This window comes from Chelonia mydas, chromosome 8, assembly GCF_015237465.2.
Source record: "Chelonia mydas isolate rCheMyd1 chromosome 8, rCheMyd1.pri.v2, whole genome shotgun sequence".
Classification (NCBI taxonomy): Eukaryota; Metazoa; Chordata; order Testudines; family Cheloniidae; genus Chelonia; species Chelonia mydas.
In genome coordinates, this window is record NC_057854.1 from 63,348,541 (window position 1) to 63,372,096 (window position 23,556).

Here is a 23,556-nt window from a genome sequence, read left to right on the forward strand (position 1 = left end):
TCTTGCAGTTGGCAGCGCTGGCTTTAAGCTCCCTGGTTGTAAGTGGATTCGATTAAAAACTTTTTAAAAACGTGTCATCTCCATGCATATTATGAAAATAAAATAGACCTGCAGCTCCTTAATGTCAATAAGTCAAACTTCCTGTATTTATTTTTTATCACCCACCCACAAAATACCCATCCTACAAAAAGATTGCGACGCTTTTAGTATTATAGCACTTTAATTACTTTCCCTCCTTGACACCTGCTCAATCAGTCACTTCAGATGAGTTGCTGTAACACGAGATCGTGGTATTTACTGCAGGTCCAAGTTAAAATACTATGGGAACTGAAATTAACAAGCCTTCCCCGAATGTCACCCCTGAAACTCTGATTTCAAGCGTTCAGCATGACATTTTCCTGCATTATTATATAAGCCATCTAGCTATTTGTAAGGACCGGAGAGAGAGATATTAAATACACCAGGAGCGGAGCCTTCACCAACCGTGGGATTACTGTCGAGATCCACCTTTAAAGAACATGCTGAAAGTCGTGCCGTGGAGAGGAACACTTCAGTGACACGATGCTATTATTTTGTCTGCAGCATGAACTCGGTTCACACCAGCAGCTGTTTGTTGACAACTACCACAACTGCCAGAGTCTAGGCAAACTAGGGGAAACTTGCTGAACTGCCAAAGAGTGCATGATCAGCCCTAGCCCATTCCTGGCGCTGCACCTTCCTTGCACGTGATGGATTAATTGCTTTCAGACACTTACAGATTTTTGTCGATGACTGTACCACAAAAGCGTTATTTTTGACTTTGTAAGATCATTAGCATTCTTTGCTGTTTGGAATAAAGAATCACGCTGGCTACAAACACTAAATGACCACGTTGCTTAGGAGAGATGAGTTGAAACTTGTCACAGGCGGAAGGGTGGGGGAAATCATCTAGTATTCCTGACCCAGAACCAACTGCCCCCCCGCCGTTAGGATTCTTACAGGAAACCCATCTCCAGGAAAACCATTCTGTAAATAATTGGTGAGAAAGACGGGTGTACTGCTCTCCCCTAAGTGCATGGTTGAAACCCCTGGGCTCCTGGCGGTGCTGGGTTTTTGCATGGCCCTGTAAGGAGAATGACTCTTAAAAATGACTCTCAGATCCATATTTTTTCTATTGTTTTGAGTCAGTGGATCAGTTGTCATCCATGCCCTCACCTAAGAAGCAATGATTCCAATTCTTCTTGGCATCTGATTTTATTCTAATGCGTTAAATTAGATTCAGTTTTACAATTATCCGAGGTTTGTCTGCGTTGTATTGTATGACAACTCCCAATTTCATCAGGTTTGGCAATGCGAGGTTATTCCATACATCCGTACATCATATCACATCACATCAGGCTGAAGTCTGCTGTTTAGAGACTCCATTTGAGAGGGGTTCTTTTTATGAAAGTGGGAAGGGTTGATACATTCAGGGCTGGTTCGGGACGGTTTTTTTAAAAAGTACAGAGGTGGCCCCAGCACAGAGGAGCTCCTGCTCAGCTGTTACTAGGCAAAGAGCGAAATGATGACATGATGGGGAAATAGTGCAATATTTGAACAGCCCTCCAGTCCTGGCTGCTTTTTAAAAAACAAACCCCAATATGTTATTTGCTTTACTAGTTTTATTTACAACCCGTTCCCCATTAGCACCTCCCCTGATTACTGAGGAGGGAGCGCTATATCAGGAGAGATGGCTGAGAGAGCTATGCCAGGAAAACCCCGCAAACCAGCTACCTCGGGGAGCTGGGTTTTCTTTTTTCTCACGCTTTTTTGTTTATTTGTTTTGTTTAAAAACATTTTGAAGAGTAAACACAAAAGTAAAGGGCAGGTATAAAGTGCCTGTTGGTAAGAGGTCAGAGGTTAGAAATTCACGTCAATTCTGTGGTGGAGGCTGTGGCGTGGGGCAGGGAGAGGAAAAATATCTTTCCACCAAGCAGCTTGTTGATTTTAATTAACACAGGGATTCTCTGCTAGGAACAAGGAACAACCTCCATCTACTGGCTAGATCACTACGTCTCCTCTCCTTCCAAAACCCCATTCCTCACTCATTAGGAAGGGACCAGTTTTGGGGGAAGCTGCTAAGGTCTTAAGGTAAGATCCTGCCTGAGTCTTTGCTAAGAATACAGCTGTTTAGACCTCACCGATGTCATTTGCTTGCCTTTTTTTTTTTTTTTTTTTTTTTTGTGAGCCGCACAGAATGGTCTTTTCCCCAGGTGTATTCGCAAGCGACATTTGGTGCATGTGAGTGTGTTTTAATCTAGAAATAGCAGCCTTCGAAGATTGAGCCATTCTTCTTAATAAAAGAGAGGTTGGGAGGGGGGGAAGTGGTTTTGGTTGTTTTTTTGTTTGGTTGGTTTTTGTTTTTTTGGAAAGCTTCTTTACCAAATACACTAAAATATGACCAGTTCCCTGGGAAGCTTCTTGCGTCCTTGTTCTGCTTACAACCAGGGTGCAAATACAAGGTTCATAGAAAACAATTAACAAGCTAACAGTTCTGAGCTGCTCAACACAGTTCGGTGCTAGGCTATAATCTTGCTCTGCCTCTTTCTTTGGGATGTGTGATTATGTGTTTGTGGTTACTCCCCATTTGGCTATGTGTTTGGCATGACTGTGCCGCATTGTTTGTAATTAAAACAACCTCTCCTCAAGCCAATTAATACATGCACATTTCCAGGTTACCGGGAGATACAAGCACTTTGCTCTGGCCGGGTTTTGTCCTCCAATTGTTCTATAGATAAAGATAATCCGTGTTTGTGTTACTCAAAGACCAAGAGCCACCGTACCGCCAGCCTGGGGAAGAGAAGCTGATTTTGTGACTCTCTGAGATTGTAATGCACCAGCTTTCTCCATTTCTGGATCATTCGAAAGTTGCCCGCAGAATATTTATGGGAATCCGAGCAGACTTCACCTGATAGAAAAAAGGCGATGCTGGCAGAGAGGCTATTTCTGACATCGAAGCGGATATTTACACGCCAATATCGTTTCCTCAAAATGCAATGCATTTAACTGCTGAAAGCCGCGACGTCTGAGGCCACTGCAGAAGGGATGTAACTACGTTCAGGTTTTCCTCCTTTGTGCTTGTATTAGCCGCGGCTTTTGTGGGGTGATTAAATTGATCGTTAAAAGCATTTATCCCATCACTACCTTCCAGGGCAGGAAGCAGCATTAGGATTTGAAAATAGATTTCACTGGAGCCACCGCACTCGAAGGCACCAGGATCAATGGTGCTGCTGCTTCGGGGGGTTGCTTGTTTGTTAATTTATTTAATTTTCCGGAGTTAATTAAATTGGAAATTGCAGGAAAAGTTCGGGCACGTGAAAGAGGCGGGGCGCAGCTTGCTCGGTTTTGTGTCTGTGGTCAGCTGTCCGACCCTTGATCCGGCTCGCCAGAGTAGCATTAAGCAGCCAGCCCGACACACCCTCTGGCATTGCCACGGTGCCATTCTCCCCAAACAAGCAAACGCTTGATTTAAGGTAGACTAAGGCAAAACCTCCTCTGCTTAAAGAGCCCGCCTGCTTGAATACCCTCCCCCTTCTTCTAATTATTATTTGTCAGTTATTACTTTGTATGTAGACCTTGTCCTAAATCCTCAGAACTAGACACAAGATCCGTTCACGCTTTAACAGGCTTGAGGCAGTAGCCCGTGGCAAAAAGAATACGGTCTCGATAGCAAAACGGATCCAAATGATCGCATTCGCATGCACGAAATCTGCCCCGGGCGCATGCTAATTGCAAAGCTGGAAGTGGCGTTAACTGTCGCAGGGAAGGGTCCATGGAAGCGCTGAAGCGGAGGCGCGTTTTGTGACCACTGCAAAGCGTTCAGTGTCGCGATACAGAGACAGGGAACATTGTACCTGCTGGGATGATCTCAAAAACAAGAGAATCCATCTCACCCCTTTAATCAGGGAGTCCAAGCCGCACCCTGTCTCTGTCTTTGTAAGGGAAAATCTAAAATCGCATAGCACGATATGAACATAGCCGGGATATTACTCAGCACCATTGTATTCTTCCTAAAATGTCATTGACAGAGAGAAGGGGGAGGGGGAGAAAGGCCGTGTGAAATGAGAAACCAAATTCAGAATCAGTGGGGCACTGGGATAAATCGATTCCCAGAGGAGAATCGTTCGATTGGATGTGAAATTTCCTATCGGATTGGTTTTAAATGATGAATTCTCTCTCCCACCCAACCAAATCAGCAAAACTCCACCGGGAGCCAGCTGTCCGTCGCCCACCAACCTGCCTGAGAGCAGCAGAGTTACAATGTACAAAGAGAAGTGAAATCTTAAGAATATTGAAACAGGTTTACCTTGGTCTACTACGGGCCTTTTGGAAATGAAGAAATCACGTTTGATGCTAGCAACAAACTTTTAGTATCGCTCTAGGTCAGGAGTGGTCTGCCAACATTAGGATGTTAACGAGAAAAGGCTTAAGAAATCCCTGGCCTTCTTTGCTGGAGCAGCCGCAGCAGCTAGTGTATCCTTCACCCTAGCTGATGGAGCAGAAAGAAAGGGCTCTAATTAATTAAGTGCGCCCAATTGTAAGGGGTTTAGTCACTTCTGAGTTTTGTTATGGGATCTGCCCAATTATTCCTAATAGCGCCATTGAGCTAACATAGTGATAGAAATGTAACAAATGAGATATATATATATATTTTCGCTTGGTCTCTCTCTCTCAAACGCCCTGGCTGGCTCGGAAGCTTTCCCCCTGCACCTGCACGTTTTCCATTGAACCCAGCAAAAAGCCATTAGCAGACAAAATGGGGAAGAAAAGGGGAGAGAGCCCTTCAACTTTTCAAGAGCACTTTGCCTGAAAGCGCCCGGGAGCTGGTATTTTAAACCCCGCTTCCGCTGGGGCTGGCTGGCAAGGAGAGAGGGCAAGAAGAAGCCACTTTCGGATGAGTGACCTGGTGGAGGGAAACCTGCAGCTCATGGTACTTGTTTCCGGGCACGGAGACTAGCCTTTATTTTCAGTGCGGTCCCAGAGGCCCGCTGGCGCCAAATCACTCCTCTCTGGGCTCCGGGCACAGGCGATGAGTTTGCTCGGTCTCAGCTTCAGTCAGTCGGGCAGGGAACAGCCACACATAGGACAGGGGTCGAGCGGTCCCTGCTGAGGAGAGAAACAAACACACACCGGAGTAGGGCCCCCTCCACGCTGAGTCCGGGCACATTTTGAGCACGTATCTATTCCAAACGCAAGCAACTTCCGCTCTGGAAAATAGGGCCTTGCGGGGCAATCTTGATCGTTCTCATAAACCCGAAGACACGGGGAAGCCAGTGAGTTAGGTCATGGCTTGTTACCACTGCTACGCGAATATTTGGAAGGGGATAAAGGAACACGTTAGGCAAAGACGAATTCACTAGATTTACAGCGATAACGGGGATATTTGTATCATCCATCTGTTTAGAATAGATTTTTAATCATTTCCAAAATAGCTCTGTAATCTACAATGCGACACACACCGTATATATAGGCGCGCACACACGTAATCTCTCGAATCGGTGTGTGCACGTATCCACACACACTTTCTGCAAACGGTTTAAATCTCTGTGGAGAGTGGAGTTCGTCCTCTTCCCTTCAGCCATTAGTCCTTTTCTCTTCCATTACAATCTTTATAATTAGGCACCAACGCCGTTGCTTCTGGATTCCTTTCCTAAAGCTTCATCTACCCACACTTGCTGTGCAATCCTGGCTTGTGTATTTTTTTCTCCCCAACTGTTTTTTCTTGGGGGGGGGGGGCAACTTTTTCATTTTCTGGCCTGGTTTGGGCAGCACGGCAATACATGAATGAATACTTTTAAAGTTTCGAAATTCCACTGCAAACAACACCCGCAGCCCAGACTGAATCGCCTTGTTTACCTCTTTCTTGTGGCTTGTTGTGCTAATTGACTTGTTTTCTCCAAGGAACACCTACCCCTCTGAACATCCCCACCCCGTTTTTTTCCAGGCGTCGAGTGCTTTTCAGGAAACTGCGATTTGTGAGAGGACCTACCCATTTTTAAGGGAGAATCCCTGACCCTTTTGTGTCTGCCGTATCGTTTTATAGCAATTACTTTCCTATTAAAAAAACAGAATAAAACAAAACCAAAAACAACAAAAAAAATTTGATTTCCATCCAAAAGGGCTAATTACATTACTTACAGTAAATAGCAGCCCTGCTGTCCAGGATCTAGTGTGCCAACAGAGAAAAAAATACCGGCTTATTTCACTTGATTGGCTCCATCTTTGTGTGAAATTGTGTTTTATGAGCTGTATTCTGGCACTGGTAGGAATGTTGCAACACTCAATCTGCAAATAACATTCATTTCAGCGGCTTGGGGCGAAAGAGAAGGGAGGATTTGGGGGTTACATGGGCGGGGGGTGGGGAATCCCTGTTCGAAAGGAAATGGGGGCTGAAGGGGGTGTTTTCACGAGTCATGCTGGAGTTTAGGGCGGAAGGCCCCTAAGGGAGCCAGGGGAGCAGAACCGCCGCCAGGAAGATCCTGCAGCAGGGATTGAGGTGTCAGGAAACAGCCTGCAGCTGTTGCAGAGAAAGGCAAGGCGGAGAATGGTGTGAAAAGTAAGTGGGGAGAAGCGAGAGCTGGCCCAGACTGGCTGTCCCACCCAGCCCCTGCACGCAGCGCTCGCTGACACCGGGGCAGTCAGCTGAAATCCCCGCTTCTCCCGGGGGGCTGTGGTGCGGAGCAGCGCTGCAGCCGGGGAATGGTTCCAGCGCGGGCTTCCTCCCTGCCCCACACCCCCCAGCTCACGGGGCAATCTGGGGCTCCGGCTGGGCTCTGCTTGCACTGCGAGGCTGAGGGCTAAGGACGGGGGTCTGCCCGGCGGGACGTTAACACGGCTGGAAGTTTAAACTTCACCAGCGGGTGCAGGGGGGTTACTGATCCCCCGGCGGCTGGGCAGGAGCAAGGTGACCGGCGCTATCCCCAGCTTGTGATCTCTGCCCGGTCTGCGGCTACGTCTTCCACATGGGAGCCGGGGTCCACCCGAGACGAGGGGGGCTAATTATCCAGCATCATTTCTGTGGACACAATAACTGGGGGGGGGGGGTTGCTTAATGCTTTTTGGTTAATTACACTGCTAGCAAGGTCCAGCGGCTCTCCAGGATAGTAACCTCCACCCTACGCCTACAAAGGTGTTCTCATTTTCCTGCCGCCACCAAAGGGCCCAAAGGGGGGTGAATCTGGGGTCTGTAGGCGGCCGTGGCCATTCAGCACCGCCAGGGGAGACAATAAACACTGCAAGATCCTGCACTTCTATGGGTAAACTGGGGGTGGGGGGCGGGCAGGGGGAGAGACCCACCAAAACAGTCCAGCCGCAATTCTCAGCTCAGCAACCCTGCACAGGGTGCTCTGAATTTCCCTGCTCCCTGTAACACCCGTTCCCTGGGACTCCTCTCTCTCTCTCTGTATGTGTGTGTTTTTGGGGTGGGGTGGGGTGGGGGTATAGATCCCACCATCCCCAACTGGCATGTTTGTCACCGCTTGCCTATCACCGGGGGTTGAGAGGAGGATGACAGGTCTTTGTTGTCTGAATAAAAATCAGTGGTAGCTCTAGGGAGAGAACTCCTCCTACTAAATTATCAAAAATGGGCTGGCTTTAGTCTCTTAACAAATTGGACAGAGCTCCGGAAAGCAGCAGTCCCCAATCCAACCTACAGGCACTGGGAACTTTAAAGCAACCAGGGACTGCTGAAAATAGCACTTCTTTTTGCTTTCTTTGTGTTCAAAACTATTTCCTTTCCCGACCGATTTGGCTGCCCCTAGTTCCAAGTCTCTTCAGTCAGGAGCCCCCGCTCTCCACCGCAGTAACAGATTCTCCTGCTTCGTTTTTTGTTTGTTTGTTTTGTTATTCTTATTATATTATTTTTCCTCTCCCTCTTGTTTGTTTTCTGCACATCTTCAGGAAGCCCTCGGTGCTTGTGCAAAGAGAAGCCACTATTGCAATCTCCCTCTCCCTGCGCCGTGCGCCTTGGTGTAGACATTTTGGATGATCTAAAGACTCTGGGGTCTGTATATGGAAATAGTGGGGTGCAGAGCAGAAGAAAATACTTGTCCTTTCCGTCCCCCAGCCATGCTTTTCCACGGGATCTCCGGAGGCCACATCCAAGGAATCATGGAGGAGATGGAGAGGAGATCCAAGACCGAGTCCCGCCTGGCCAAAGGCGGACAAATGAACGGCCGGGAAACGGTAAGAAAGAAGCTAGCACCCCTTTAAAGGGAATCACTGCAAGATGCGAGCCTGCACCCTCATAGACACAGTCTGGGGGAAGAGAGACTCTGCTTCCCTCCCTTCCCCGTTCCCTTACACCCCTTAAGTTTAGAAACATTTCTGAGGCTCACGTTAAACACCAATGGCTCTCTAATGGAGTCTGTTATGCTGGGAGGCTGAGCCATGCATTCGTCTAATATGTGTGTGTGTGTGTGTGTGCTCATCTGAGTCATAAGAGGGAAAATATTTAAAGTTTCATAAGAGGAACACTTTTTAACTCATTATAGCGAAGCAGACCTCTTCTGACTCCTGCATAGTTTGCAGTGGGAGCCTTGCTTTCTCATTTATCAAGGGGCTACAGGCCGGGTTTTGAAAAGGTGCATTTTACCCTTAGCAGCCCTGGCACTTTCCAAACTGGACTGTAGAAATTTTCGCTGCAAAATTGTTTGTTTTCTTCGGGGCGAGGGGCGATGTTTAAAGTAAAAATGTAGCTTTAATGTTTGAAAAGGGAGCAGCCCTGCTGAATGTTATTTCTTCGGCTACATTGTCTGGAAATAATCTCTTTTCTTAGCAAACGAGTTGTAACCTTAGCAATGATAACACCCCACGTCTGGAGAAACGGTCCCCTAGCTTCATGCAATATCTTCTGCAAAGCGAGCTTCTGCATTTCTCCTACTTGTAGGACTTCCGTTGAGCACTGGAACACAAAGTAACCGCCTGGGGAACTGCTCTACTGCTTTGAGCTATTGGGTTTCCCTCTCTTCTCCTATTAAATAAACTCCTGAGGGTTTTGCAATGTTAATTCAACTCATCCCCCCAGTTGTTACAAAAAGGAAAAACATTGAACTGCGTTTGCATTTTCAGCTGAAAAGAATTCGGTGATAAGAACAGATGGATTTTTTTCTTTTCCTAAAACAAAACAAAAAACAACTATTTTAAGTTCATGTTTGGGGGGTTATTCTGGTATGTACACTATTCCTCCATCTCCGTTTCTTATTAGTGGGATTTCTTATGGAAAACAGGCCAACAGACACTTGAAAACGTTTATTAATGAAAGGAAAAGGCAATAATTTTAAGGGGAAAAAACCCTCCCTGTGCATTCTTTTCATTAGGATTACTCTCCAACATTTTGATTGTTCTCAATTAATTCTTCCTGAACTATTTTCCCTTCATTTCTGCTTTAAGTGGCCTATTTGCATTTAGAGGAGGGATTTTAAATAGTTTAAGCGGTATTCAAATTTAAACAGGAATTCGAATTGGGAATGTCTCCACTGGTGCAAATTTCCAGGGCAGCAAGGCGATATTTTCCTACTTATAAAATACTCGCTAGTCTGGATTTCCTACCACCAAAAGGTGCAGTTTCAAAGCTAACGGGGAAGCCACGGCCAACTCTGTAACTTCCCCAGGACTAGAAAACAATCAGTTCTCGTGTCCTAGTGAGGCCTAATCACCGGGCTACAGGTACTGAAATTAAGTTACATCATTAGAGAAGGTTTGACGGGCTAAACACCCAAGTCGTGTCCCCTAGGGGAGGTAGCCTGGCCACCTGAAAGGCCAGAGCAAATGCAGCCAGTTCGGTTCCAAACAGCTGGGGGTTCTTTCTGTGAGCCCAGGCTTTGGTTCTTGCGGCAGTCCCAGTCCAAGCATCACACCGCCCGCTTGTCTTGATTTGCTTTCTCATCCACTTTTGTGTGGTTGTTTTGCAGAACATGCCCCCAATGAGCCCCGAGAAGCCTGCTTTGTGTGCTGGTTGTGGAGGGAAGATCTCAGACAGATATTACCTGCTGGCTGTTGACAAACAATGGCACCTCAGGTGTCTTAAATGCTGTGAATGTAAACTGGCTTTGGAGTCAGAACTCACCTGCTTTGCCAAGGACGGCAGTATTTACTGCAAGGAGGATTATTACAGGTACAGCACTCAGTCCCTACCGGTTCAAATGCCCATTCCTCCCCAGAACAGCAGCAGCCAAACCTCTCATGTCCAGCTCGGGATAACTTCTTAGAGGCAGACTCCGCATTTTATAGACGTGGCTTTAGGGCAAGTACATCAAATGTGCCTCCTTTGTAAATCTCGCACGTGTAAAATACGGATCGACATTTTCAAGAGACACGATGTTAAAGCATGGTAAGGTATAAACAACAACAGGAGACAGAGTCCCACATAGTCTAGGTGCTGTGGGATCGCTGCCTAAGTTTCAAACAAAAGTTTCGGTCTCGCTGTAGCGTGTATATTTCTTTCCCGTTTCCCAAGAGCAGGGGTCACCCTCCTGAACTGGCCAGGTATCTAAGCTAATGGTAAAGCTCCGGAGAGACGCTGTAAAGAATAGCAGAGGCAGCTCTTATTGGTACAGCAAACCATCCTTTCTGCTAAATCAAATCAACTCCTTGCAGCTCACGGCTAGATTTTGAATTCTCATCGGTCAGGGGCTCTAGACAGGCAGAATTCCAGCAGAGCGCAGTTTCGTGGCTTGCTCGATTTGTTTTGAGTTTCTGTTTTTTCCCCACCGTGCCCAGTTCTCTCTCCCTCCCAGCCTCTCAGTCCGGTTTAGGGTTTAAGGAACGAAGGGGAAGTGAGAACAAAGTTTTCTCCCAATGCTGCTTTATTAAGCTTTATTAACGCTAGTCGAGATTGTCAAATTTTATCTAGTTGTCAAATAAAAAAAATCCAGGCAGAAAGATCAGTTTCCTGAAGAAAATTAAAGTGGACTATTTCTGGCCCATTCTCCTTTTGTCATACACAGAGTTTCTAACAAGCCCAAAGAGTTTACATTAGCCAGGGCTGGGGCTTCAGGAGAGGCCTACGTTGAAGGCCGTTCTCTGAGGGTTGGGTAGAAAGGGGTCCAGCTGCAAGATTTGGGGAGCAAATATTGTTAGGCTCTCAGCTCAGGAGCAGAACTGGGGGGGGGGGGGAAGGAGAGGGGGCGTGATTCAAGTCAGGGGAGCTGGGCAGCACCCGGGGGCTGGGCAGGACTTATCACCTTTCTGGTTGATGCCCACTTTTCTGTTTCCTTCAGAAGGTTCTCCGTGCAGAGATGTGCCCGCTGCCACCTTGGGATCTCAGCCTCTGAAATGGTCATGAGAGCCAGGGAGTCGGTTTATCACTTGAGCTGCTTCACCTGCACCACCTGCAACAAGACTCTGACCACAGGCGATCACTTTGGCATGAAGGACAACCTGGTTTACTGCAGGGCCCATTTCGAGACCCTTTTGCAAGGCGAATACCCGCCTCAGTTGAGCTATACTGAGCTGGCTGCCAAGAGCGGAGGGCTGGCACTGCCTTACTTCAATGGCACTGGCACAGTCCAGAAAGGGAGGCCCAGGAAGAGAAAAAGCCCAGCTCTAGGAGTGGACATCGTCAGTTACAACTCAGGTGAGAACAGGGCCCTGAACCTTCCGCTCCACAGAAGGGGGCCTTCTCAGGCTCCCCTCCCCAGCCAGGCAGTGTATCTGTAACTCATCCAGGCCAAATCTTGCTTAACCATTGGAAAATCAAACAAACAGTCCTCTGAGGGTTGGAGCATTTGCAGGAAAGCGAACAGAAGCCCTTCTAAAAAGCTGTCTTCCTCTATTAATGTCAAATACCCACACAGTCACTTCCCAGGGTGAAGACAACACCCCCCCCCCTCCCGCCCCCAAACCCAGCCCTACCTCTCTGTAGGAATGCGGGAGATGTGCTTGCTTTGATTGTCTCAAAATCAAACCCTCCACCACTCGGACCCCAATTCAGGGTCACCTAAACTGATCGACAGAAAATAACTCTGGAGGAAACATGTCTGATTTCCGTAGGCCTCCACGTGAATCTGTAGATACTCAGTTATTGTAACTCATTCCTCAGGCTGAATATTTTCCTATTTTGCTGGCAGTTTTTTTCCCCTACCCCCTCCTCCGCCAACAGCTCCCCACAGAGGGGCAATAACAAGCAGATTAACAAACCGCGTGTCTGTTCCGTTCACAATGAAAGGAAGGGACAACAGCTGAGCTGGAAGAGCGTTATTATCTGAAACGCTTTTAACTTTAGTACCTTTGTCACCCAAATATCAGAACTATTTCTGCACCAGAAAGCGCCACGGGCCCGAATTAAATCGTTTCGGGCAAGTCACACGGAGTTCCACTAACCTGCAGACGAAAGAATTCCCCGAATTTAAACCGAATTTAAAAATGACCGATCCCCAAAGAATGTTTGTAGTGAGTCTCCATTTATTCGTGAAATTGCCCTGTAACAGGGAAGGAAAGGTGTGTGTGTGTGGGGGGGGTGTTAGAGTGGGTAGCTCTGTGTTTTCCTGGGTAGGCAGCAAGACGTTTAACTCCCAGTTGAGCTGGGGGACTGAATTCTGGGCGGTGACCTGCAGTTTGCCTGGGAAAGGCTAGGGCTGGTGTGTCCGTGTCCTGTAGCTGGGGGTGCTCGAGGACTCACAACTTGGCTCAGTGAAGCAAAGCGGTCACCGCGGAGGGGTGCACAGAAAAGGGGACCCGGCTATTTCATTTGGAAGAAACTGCTCTGTGCGCTATAACAACGCACCAACTGCGGCCTGCAATTCCTCCCCCGAGTTCACCCCATTGCCACGGGGACGCAAAGAGTCCTCCCTCTCCCTTCCCCCAGTCCTCCCCGGGCGGCCGCTTCTCTTTGGGGCGGTTTTGTGAAGAGGGCTTCAGTGTGGAACTGCTTAGCGCTGTGCGAGGCTATTTCAGCTCCTCTGATGCGTGGCCCTTGGAGCCAGGGCAATCAGTGCATTAATTGTTCTTTGTTAATTGAAGATGACATGGGAATCCCTGGGCACTGAGCAGTTCCTAATCAAGTCCCGAATGGCTCTGACGGAAGGGGAACCTGTAGCCCAGTCACCCGCTTCGGGATTGCGAGTCAGGAATTCAGTTTGGGTTCCATGTTATTCCTTATTCGCATACAATCGTCCGAGCTCGCCCAGACCTCTCGAAACCAAACATTTAGAAGCCATTCACTGTGATAATTATGCTCACAAGCCTGGGGAAAGGCGAAAAAAATAGGCTACGGCAAAAACCCCTTGAATACTATTGGGGGGGGGGGAGGGTGAAGTGAAACGCCTTTATAAAGGCAATGTGGTGTTTGCGTTTGTATGTTAAGTTAAAAAGTCTTTTCTTTCTTTCTCCGCCTCGTCCCCAGATAGTTAGCGGGGCCACTCTCTGCAAAGGAGCTTAAGAAGCCGCATGTAGGACTAGGAGACAAAATGTAGCTCACCCAAATGGGAACGCAGAGTTTACACGGGGGAATGTCTGAGTAAAGCGAAGCTACTTCGGACCGGCTTCTTTCGAGTCAGTCGAGATCAGCCACCATAATTTCTGTAGCTTTAACACGTCATTTTTTGTGGGGGAAGACTATGAAAAGCCAGTGCTGGCCCGTGGTCTCGAGAAAGTACATTTTACAACTAAACTAAAGACGGTCTAGCGCTGATAATTCCAACCATTGACCAATTTAACACTCAAGAAAGCCACAGAATCTCTGATGCTTATAGAATGACATGAAATAGATATAATTGTTATTTGAAAGAAGAAAAAAAACACCCCTGCAATAGGCAGTCGTTTAAAAAAATACATTAAAATCCTTTGGCTTCAGGATTGAGAACTGTTCTTTTATGTAATTGTCTCCAAAGGGTAACGAATCTAAATAGAAATAGACATAGAGGATTCAAAGCGTGAATTTAGAGCAATCGGAAAAGTGGGACACTTACACTTTCCAGAAGCAGGAAAGAGTCTAAAAGGCAGTCTTCTAGGGTATCTTTCTCTCAGATATTAGCCACAACATGTGCTGGCCTTTTGCACGTGTAATTAACGATTTAGCTGGAAACCTGGGTACTGATTCTCTAATCTAATTCAACACAACAGGATAGAAAGGATGAAGTGAAAGTATTTTGTCAGGCAGGATGGATTTGGTTTTAAAAGACCTCACTAAATATCACTTTCAATTGTATGTGGCAGGGAACAAAAAGGTGTTTTCCGCTTGGTGGTATTTCATTAAATTCTGTACGAAAGAAAGCCAGTAAGTTTTTCCACCTCTAAAATATTGCAATTTCAAGTCTGTTCCTACTTTTCAAACTCCAACGTGTTCAAATAGCTAAATGAATGTGTTAGTGACCCCTAGTGGCATCTGTAGGCAGGCGTATTTCTCAGGTAAAGGCTGAAAACTCGTTTAAGAACTATGTTTATCAGAAGCCTGATCATTACTAAAGTCAAAATATATGTCTTTAGACCTGTTTAACTGCAATTTTAGACCCTGATGGGTTCCTAAACATGGACACTAGTGCTCAGTGATTGTTTTGTCTCTTAGCTGTAATTCACTGTGAAAACATCTCTGAACACTAGAACATAACTTAAACATTTCCATAACGTATTTGTGCTAAAACTTATCAAGTTTCGGACTGCACTCTGCAGCTGGGCAAAGGAATCCATTTGTTGTGTTAAAAGCTAGAGTGGTAACTGACGATGTAAGAGTCTCTGAAGAGGGGCAAAAACTTACCTTTCCAATAAATCAAGATGCTTTCTTAATCAAAACACATATATCATCCTATTCATACTGCAAGGTGTAGGACATTATGGAAACAACCCAAACTTCTAAAAAATTGAATTAAATGTGTTGCTAGCCCTGTTTCAGCAAACAATTTGACCACACAATGGAGAAAAAGTTTATTCTCAAACAAGATTATATGAATATTGCTTAGATTATGTGTGTATGTATGTGTATATAGTTTATATATTCGCGCACACATAAAGAGGCAGGATAGTGTTGTGGCTAAGCACTGGAGTAGGCTCTAGGAGAACTGGGTTTTGTTCTTGGCTCTGACACAGCCCTCTTTTGTGACCTTGGATGAATCACTTAATCTCTTTGTTTCTCTGTTCCTCAACCATAAACTGGAGACCTAACAATACTTCAAAGGGTTATGAAGCTAACACCATTAATATTTGTGAGGGGCTCAGATACTACAGTGATAAGTGTCCTATAAATAATTTACTTGATCCATATTAGCTACCATATATTAGAAATAATTTCTATTTTGAGAGCAATTGTGTTGAACAATTGTCCAAGGGACAGAAAGGTCATCACATCTGAAGAATGTAAATTATCTCAAAATAAAGGCAATTTTTCTTTCCCTAGGGCAATGTTTTGCACAGCTATTGCTCAAGAACTCAATCCCTTATGGTGTGTAAATGTAATCACTTTGCAAAGTGTATTTGGTGAGATCTTGGCAATGGGAAGTGTATTGTGCTGGCCACTAAAAAAAGGATGGTGCAAAGAAACATGCAGGAATGTATTGCCTGAATTTTAGCTATAGACTAGTTTTTCAGGCAATAATGTAAGAGTTTAAGCCACACAATGCTATTTCAGCCATTTAGAGAACAGACTGGTGTAATTATTATATAAATTGGGATTTTCAAAGGTACCAGAGGTAGTTATGAGCCCATGTCCCATTGACTTAGGCACCTTTGGAAAAGCCAAGCCATAATAAATAAACAACTGCTCAGAAATCATGTGCTATAAGAGGCTAGGCTAGACAGTCAGATAAATAGGCATTGTTGCCGCATAACTTGAATACTTTAATAAAAAATGGCCTGCGATTAGCTAAAATAACTTCTTAGAGCCAAATTTTGATATCCTTGTTCACCGTGAATAGTATTTTACCACTCAAACAGTCCCATTGAAGGCAGTAGGACTGCATGTGGAATAAAGTGTTATTCAGAAAGAGTAAAAATATTGGAAACCTGGTCCTAAGTTACTTCCAAGGTAATTTCCACGTCCAGATGGTTTCAGAGCTGTCAGTTTATTTTATTTGAAAGTACAGATATTTACTATAATTGTAGCTAGAATCGCTTCCATCCTGGGTGAACATTCACCTGATCCTTTGTTTATGTGTTTCGCAGCTACCAGATGTAACTGTAAACTTGTCTCTTAATTCAGTAGGGAGCAAAGCTCTGAGAAGACTTGAGCTTCTTATTTTTGGGGTAGTTGAAAGCTGTTTTGCCTCTTTTTAGCACTGCAAGTCTCAGAGGTTCTACTGACTGATGCAATGCAAAGTGCTAACTGTGTGCTTTTCATATATGTGTGTGTGTGTGGGGGGGACACTGGGAGTTGGCTAAGACTAGTTAATAAATCCAACTGTAGGGAAGTAGACTAAAATAAATTCAAATGAAGAATTAATGAAGCCAGGGCTAATTTACATGATACATTCTTTACAATTTTTAAATTAGATTTTTTAAAATTCATGTTCTTTGTTATGTGACAATCAGGTTTGCCCTCTGTGTGATTGAGCTAGCTTTGTAAAATATAATCCTGAAAATTATCAGATTATTTTTCAGGCCTAAAAGTAAAACATGGATGACTTTGTTATTTTTCTTGGTATTTGTCTCATTCCTGTCCCAAGCATAGGCAGTGACACCAGGTACCTAGCACTACCACTGGCCTGGTGTGCAACTCACACCCATGAGGCAGTAATCTGTAATATATTTGTCATGCAAAGTCACATTCACAACTTTAAACATCATCAAATCAAGGCACATCTTCAGCTCTGTGGTCTGGTAGTTGGCTATTCTGCAGAATGGTCTATGTAGGTGCCAGTATAGCTGTGGTAACACTGCAGGCATCAACCCCCAACATTTTTCATATAAAATTCTAGGCAGAATCCAAATGCATTTATTTTGCGTTTTATCATCAAACGGTTCAGTATTTATACTTGTCAAAACAAGCCTTCCCACCTAATGCTTCTTTTTTTGCCTGCTGGTGATTTGGGAAGATTCAAAATGTTGGTTTGATCTTTACTCTTCTCTGAAGCGAGGGCAGTTTCAATGAGTGAAATTTTAAATGATTCTTTGGAAACATAACAAAACCCTTCATCACCAGAGGGACCTGAAAATTAGTGCCAAAGGAGTGAAACTTGGCAGGTCTGCCCTCAATATACTGTTTCCTTAGCAGGTGTGAGCCTGAGGGATATAATAAATGTTAAGATCAGGAAAAGGCCATCCTCCTGACCTTTATTTGTTAATCTAAATACCACTTCCTGCCCATCCCGACACCATATTAGTTCAGTCCCCTCTTTCTTCTCCAAAAAGAGCGTGTGATTCTGGAAACTTGCCTTAGTTTTATTTACTACAGTATGATGCATGATCACAGCCAACTCCTTGTTGTGTCATGTTATTTACTGATCAGGTTGTAATGAGAATGAGGCAGATCACCTGGACAGAGACCAGCAGCCTTACCCCCCCTCCCAGAAGACTAAGCGCATGCGCACTTCCTTCAAACACCACCAGCTCCGCACCATGAAGTCCTACTTTGCTATCAACCACAACCCAGATGCCAAGGACCTCAAGCAGCTTGCCCAGAAAACGGGCCTGACCAAGAGAGTTCTGCAGGTAAGAAGCCACCATCACAGGCTTGACAAAACTCTCCTCCCCCTGCCAATACAATAGTATCTCCCTTATTTAGACTGTTATATGTATATCTCTTCTTCTTAGTATAACACTGCTGTGTCCCTAGAAAGTGTGCAGAGAACTTAATGGGTAAAGTACTAAATGGCAGGAGTGCCCAGTGTATAGCTCACCACCCAAATTCAGCCCACAGAATTCTGAAATGTGGTTTGTGATCACCCTCATCCTTGATATGCAGGAACTATCTCCAGACATTGCAAGGGAAGCAATGCACCCTGGGACTTGTAGTCTCTATGTGGTAACTTCTATATTAAGGGGATAGAAGCAATCTGCTCCATTTTACATAAATGAGGTGCAGCCTTTGGGCTCCCTTTAAGTTGTCGTTGTGGCCCTTGGTTGGGCAAAGTCTGGGTTTCCCTGGGATATGGCAAACAAGCTTTGGCTGTTATGATCCTCCAGCACCAGATTGCTCCCTTTCTCCATGTCTATCCTTAAGGGCCTCCATAGTAAAGTCAACAGTTAGTCACTCCCCTACCTAAGATACTTCCCCCAAAAAATTACAGTTTGAAAAAATAAATAACTGTAAATCCCCTCTCATTTGTGTGTTAGCTCAGCAAAATTAAAGTGAGGTATGTAATGCTGTATGCAGTGTGCAGAGAGAAGGCAGCGATCAAGGCAAAAAGAGAATCTATTAGCATTAATTGCTTGTCCATGTTACATGTCACCTAAAACATTTAAAATGAACCCACAGCTTTATAGGGAAGAGGACTAGGAACCCCTTATTAATAGCCAGTGCTATAGGGGATGGTATCAGTTTCCCTTTTTAAGTTTTCAGTCTTTAAAAATGGTCACAAAAGTTCACCAGCCCAAGCACAAAATCTTTACTTTACGCATCCTTTACCATGATGACCTAGGTAATGGAACAACACCCCCCACCCCAAGGATATGTTACTTGCCCATCAGAAAAGTTACTCTCCTTGGATGAGTGGGTGAGTAGACTTCTGCAAGGCTGCTCTAAGAGATCCTCATCATGGGCTTCAATGTTCCATTAATCAGCACCCACAGTGTTGGACCTAATGTACAGATGCCTTTGTATGACGGAAATGAAGCAAACTGGTAGTAAACAAAGATGTAGAGTTACTTAGATGATTTGCCAAACAAAAAACAAACATAAAAAATACATAAAAGCAAAAACAAAAACAAAAAGCAAACATCGGTAAAGAAATCAATTGGGATTGGTTTGCAGGTTTGGTTCCAAAACGCAAGAGCCAAATTCAGAAGGAACCTTTTGCGGCAGGAGAATGGGGGTGTCGATAAAGCTGATGGCACGTCACTTCCGGCACCGCCCTCAGCAGACAGCGGCGCTCTCACTCCACCCGGCACTGCGACCACTTTAACAGACCTGACCAATCCCACTATCACTGTAGTGACATCAGTGACCTCTAACTTGGACAGCCACGAATCCGGGAGCCCCTCACAAACTACCTTAACGAACCTTTTCTAACATTTGAATATTTTTTTTATTCTTATTCTTCTTTATTATTATTTACAAGACTCTTTATTTTTTTTAAACAAACCCACAAAATATTTGGGAAAACAAACAGCTTGGTGTGTAGCATCTGCAGCCACTTGGCAAATGAGTTTGCAGTAATATGTCTCCATTATAAATGAACATACTTTGTCTATAAATTGTATTTGGATTTTTTTTTAATTCATCAGACAATTGAAAGGAAAGTTATGAAGCATTCTAATAAGTGCCTCTTAAAATTGTATGTTACTTATTTCCAGAATCTTGGGGGGAGGAGAGGGAGAAGGAAATTATATTCCCACTCTGATAATTGGAGAAAGCCTCTGACAGTTCATTTAAAGCCAATAGTTTGCTACTCCAGGGTTGTATGTGCATTTATGGAGTTTCAGAGTCCTAAGTCTAACTTTATTTTTATAATACATGTTCAAGTTTCATACTATGTATTTTTCACACCTACAAAACAAATCAAATTAGGAATTGGAATAGACAGAGGCATTCCAAGTGTCAATGCTTCTTCTTCTTCTTGTATAAATATTAGTTATGAGCTTGACCCTGTATTCATTGAGCACCCAAAATTCCCACGCAGGTCAATAATCTCAACCCTGCAAGACATTCATCCATGTGGAATGTCCATTGACACCAATGGGAGTAGGGCATGGATGGAGGATTTGCAGGATTAGGCTTAATGGGAGTGGTGTGTAGGTAAGGACTGCAAGATCGGGCCCTTGGTCTGTGAATTCTGCATTATGCACACCAAAGGCCCTAATCCTACAAACGCTTATGCTCCAGAGTAACTTTACTTATGTAAGGAGGCTCACTAAGGTATACACCAGAGGAACAATTCAAATGAGGAGTCCCATTGATTTCAATGAGTTTTTTCATAGGAGTAAGGTTACTCTGTTGCATGACTGTTTGTGGGATTGGGCCACAAGGCTGAATAATTCAATATAATTTTTAGTATTGCCGAGGCAAGATTTCATTTTTTCCCTCTCTGCCATAAATGCCGCTGATTTTAATTTAAAAAATAAATAAATGAAAACAATTAACTCTATATGGCCCTGATCCTGCACCATTAAAGCCAATGGGAGATTTGTCATTAACTTTAGTGAGTGTAGGATGAAGTTCTAAAAGTATACCTATGTTTATTACTAAGGCAATTCTCGATGAATTAAACTTTTTCAGGGAAGATGGAAATAAGCAAAATATAATTTATTAAGATGTTTAAGGAAACTGATTTTAGGACATTCTATTCATGCTATTTTGAATTTATTTTAGATGTTTCATGAGATTGTATCAGACACTTTGTTTAATACATGAATTTAAATCTTTAGTACATTAATATTTCTAATATATACTTTAATTTTTTAACTTTTGTATAAAAGAAAAAGCATTAGAAGAATTCCTATGAAATTTGGAATTGGCAGTGAATAGCTTTGAGGCAGATAAACTCAGAAGACCTTGTGGATGCTGATCTAAATACATTTCCTAGTTTACAATAGCATTTTTTTCTTTTTTAATTTTTTTTTAATTTTAATAAAACTAAAAGTCTGAATGGTCTGGGCAGTGGTGAATGTTCATTTGTTCCCCTTTATTGTAGTTAAAAATAATTAGATTGTGGAAAGTCTGAGACACAAAAATAAAAAAAAACAGTCAAGATCTACATCTTGCTTTCGTGGATTGTTAAGAATAACTTTGCACATAGAATCCACTTTTTAGACCCCATCAAATCTCTCTTTTGGTGGTGAAAGTGGCTATTTAATATATTTCAAAGGTGTCCTTTTTGGCTGTATAAATGTGTGGTTACATATTGACAGTTCACTGCCCACATTAAAGTGCATTATTGTAACTTTTGCTCAGGGTTTTTAGAAAATTAGCACAGAAAAGTAGCTTATTTTTTAAAAAAAAGATGATGGAAGAGATGTTAACACTGTAATAGAAGAAAGGTGTGTTTGCCATTATATATTTAGCAAGTATGGTTATCATCTTCTATGGAGCTTAAATCTTGACTTTTCCTATTTCTATAACCTTATGGGCATTTACCACTAACCAGACCAAACAACCTTGGTAAGGCTGATATCTTTATTAATACACTTTTACAGGTAAAAATATTGATACTTATAAATTTTGTTCTTTGACAGAACAATATATGGTACTATAGATCTACTTTATTAAGTAGACTAATTATAACTCAGTTCTACTATGTGCCTTATGATATAACTTGGGAGTAAGTTTGTGAAAAATCAGGATATATGTGTTGTTTGTTAAATTAACTGTTTTAAGCCCTTTTGACACCTCACTAGTTTTGTACTGTTTTACCTCTTATTTCTGAAACTCTTTTTATGGTGTATCCTGTTAGAGGGGACAAACATGTCATAGAAAGCAGTTGTGCACTCTTTCAGATATAGTTGATAAATTCAATAATCTTATATATTGAGCTTCGTGTTTATAGTACAGTAAGTGGTCTAGCAAAATTGTCCATGTTTCTTTGTTTATTGATAAATGCATTGTATAGAAACTATTTCCCCTAAATATTTATGGACCAAACAATTGTGATATATCCTATTAAATTTGTGTGAATAAATCATTTTGGATCCAAGGAGTTTTATTTCCCATCAGTTTTTTTTTTTAAATTTAAAGTCTACCTGTATCTATGTGTCTGCATTTTTATTATGGATGAATGAATGAATGGTGTTAAACATGGGAATGCAAGCTTATAAATGTGATTTCTTTTTAGGTTTCACTTTCTTCATAGTAAATGTACTTACCATTGATGGCGCAACTTAGGTTTTAATTTTTAAACCCCCTCCCCTTTTTTTTTGCACATGAAAAGTAATGCCCCACTGATTTGATATTGCAACCTTATCTTAGGATTTTAAAAATCAGATAACTAGCAGCTACAGTAATTGCATGAAAAATATAACAAATAATTATGATGAAATGAATCAAGATTTAATGCTAGGTATATTGAACACAAACTAGAATTGCAGACCCCTAAAAGCCAGGTTGCTCTGTAGTTTAATAAATTGTCACTATGATTTCTTTCAGGGAGAACAAATCTTGGGGCATTACAGCCAAACATCCCGACGTTTGAAAATTCCCTAAAGTATTAAAAGAAGGGGAAAAGTTTGATCGGAAATCCACTGCAGTGAAGACAAAGACAATATTAGGTTATGATAATCATATATTTAAAAATTTATTGAGCCAAAAAAATTTAAAAAATAAAATAAAAGACTCAAATGTCATTTCCTGAATGTTAACAAAACATGTTATTTTATGGTGTTTAATTATCAGAACAAAAGGCTTAAACAATTTGTGTGGTATTAAAAACAAATTCAGAGAAACTGTGTATAAAACCAGAGCAACCTGGCAGCAATCTACCCAGCCCATATTTGAAGACAATTCTTCCTAAAAACAAATTAAAAATCACATTTGTCAAGCACAAGTACTTGTAAAATAAAATCCGAATGCATTCATTCCACCTGCTTGCTAATGTGTATTAGTCATATCTGTTAAATGGCATATTGTAAATTCAGAGAAAAAACTTTTCACTCATTTAAGATCATAGGGATCAAAACCAAGTAATTTTAGTACGATTGTTTCTGACTTCTTTTTTTAATAAAACAAAGAAATCTGCATGCACTTTTCCATCTGTCACCAATAGTGTACATTTCTGTATGATGCATTTTCTCTTTGATGTTTCTTGTACAATAAATAGCTTTCATTAATAAACATTTTATTTGATGCAAACATAGTTAACTTTATGTAAACTCATAGATAACTGTTGAAATTAATTTAAACTCATTTTTTTGAGAAGAAGCAGTACAGTACATTTCCATCATGTTATATATAGAAAACCAAAAGAATGAGGTGGCAATATTGTTGCAAAGTGTAAAATAATTTCCTTTGGTGTTTAAATTTTTCATTTTCTTCTCTTCCTTTGTTGTGTACAATTGACATATCTAAAACAAGATTAATAATAATTCCATCAGCCTCAACAACAAAACTAACAAAGTATAATCAGCATAGGAAAGCATATGCAGCATAGTATGCAAAACCATCTATGACTTTTTAGCATACAGAAGTATAATTTATGGAACCCTGAGATGTTTACATCTTGACTATGCAATGAACAAATTTGTTGAACTGTTAAGAAAGAACTGATCTTTGCCCATTCCAAATCACAGCTGAGTTTAACAAGCCAACAAGCAAGTGTAAAGATAACCAATTCTTTAGTAATGAGGTTTTGTAATTGTTCAAAGGACTATTTGCAGAAAGGTTTTTTTTTTTTAAACTATATTGCTATTTAGCTGTATATCCAAAGCATATGTTAAACAAATTAACATATACGAGACTTGCCAGAAAACCTTTTCATTAAGATGAAATTTTTATTATATAGAAATGAACCCTATGTAAACGAT

At 42.6% G+C, this 23,556-nt stretch overlaps 1 protein-coding gene across 8 annotated transcripts; it reads left to right on the plus strand.

Moving 5' to 3' along the window:
• The first annotated feature begins 1,150 nt into the window (after positions 1 to 1,150).
• LHX9 (LIM homeobox 9) lies at positions 1,151 to 22,885 on the plus strand. Of its 8 annotated transcripts, none has more exons than XM_043520961.1 (7): positions 1,433 to 2,109; positions 2,693 to 3,079; positions 8,084 to 8,202; positions 9,930 to 10,132; positions 11,238 to 11,593; positions 17,393 to 17,595; positions 18,857 to 22,174. In XM_043520961.1, the coding sequence occupies exons 3-7, from the start codon at positions 8,086 to 8,088 to the stop codon at positions 19,112 to 19,114; spliced, it is 1,137 nt and encodes a 378-aa protein (XP_043376896.1). In that variant the 5' UTR covers positions 1,433 to 2,109; positions 2,693 to 3,079; positions 8,084 to 8,085; the 3' UTR covers positions 19,115 to 22,174. The 8 variants fall into 8 exon arrangements, with proteins under 8 accessions (XP_043376895.1, XP_043376896.1, XP_043376898.1 ...); XM_043520963.1 differs by having other exon boundaries at positions 1,433 to 1,877; positions 1,993 to 3,079; XM_043520959.1 differs by lacking the exon at positions 2,693 to 3,079 and having other exon boundaries at positions 1,438 to 1,877; positions 1,993 to 2,109; positions 7,918 to 8,202.
• Positions 22,886 to 23,556: the final 671 nt, after the last annotated feature.

What these genes read in the sequence shown, in the direction of transcription:
- LHX9 (XM_043520959.1), top strand. Translation starts at nt 8,029, where the DNA reads ATGGAAATAGTGGGGTGCAGAGCAGAAGAAAATACTTGTCCTTTCCGT. An exon ending in CATCGTCAGTTACAACTCAG is followed by an intron (nt 11,594 to 17,392) that starts GTGAGAACAGGG and finishes TTTACTGATCAG; the next exon opens with GTTGTAATGAGAATGAGGCA. An exon ending in TGACCAAGAGAGTTCTGCAG is followed by an intron (nt 17,596 to 18,856) that starts GTAAGAAGCCAC and finishes ATTGGTTTGCAG; the next exon opens with GTTTGGTTCCAAAACGCAAG.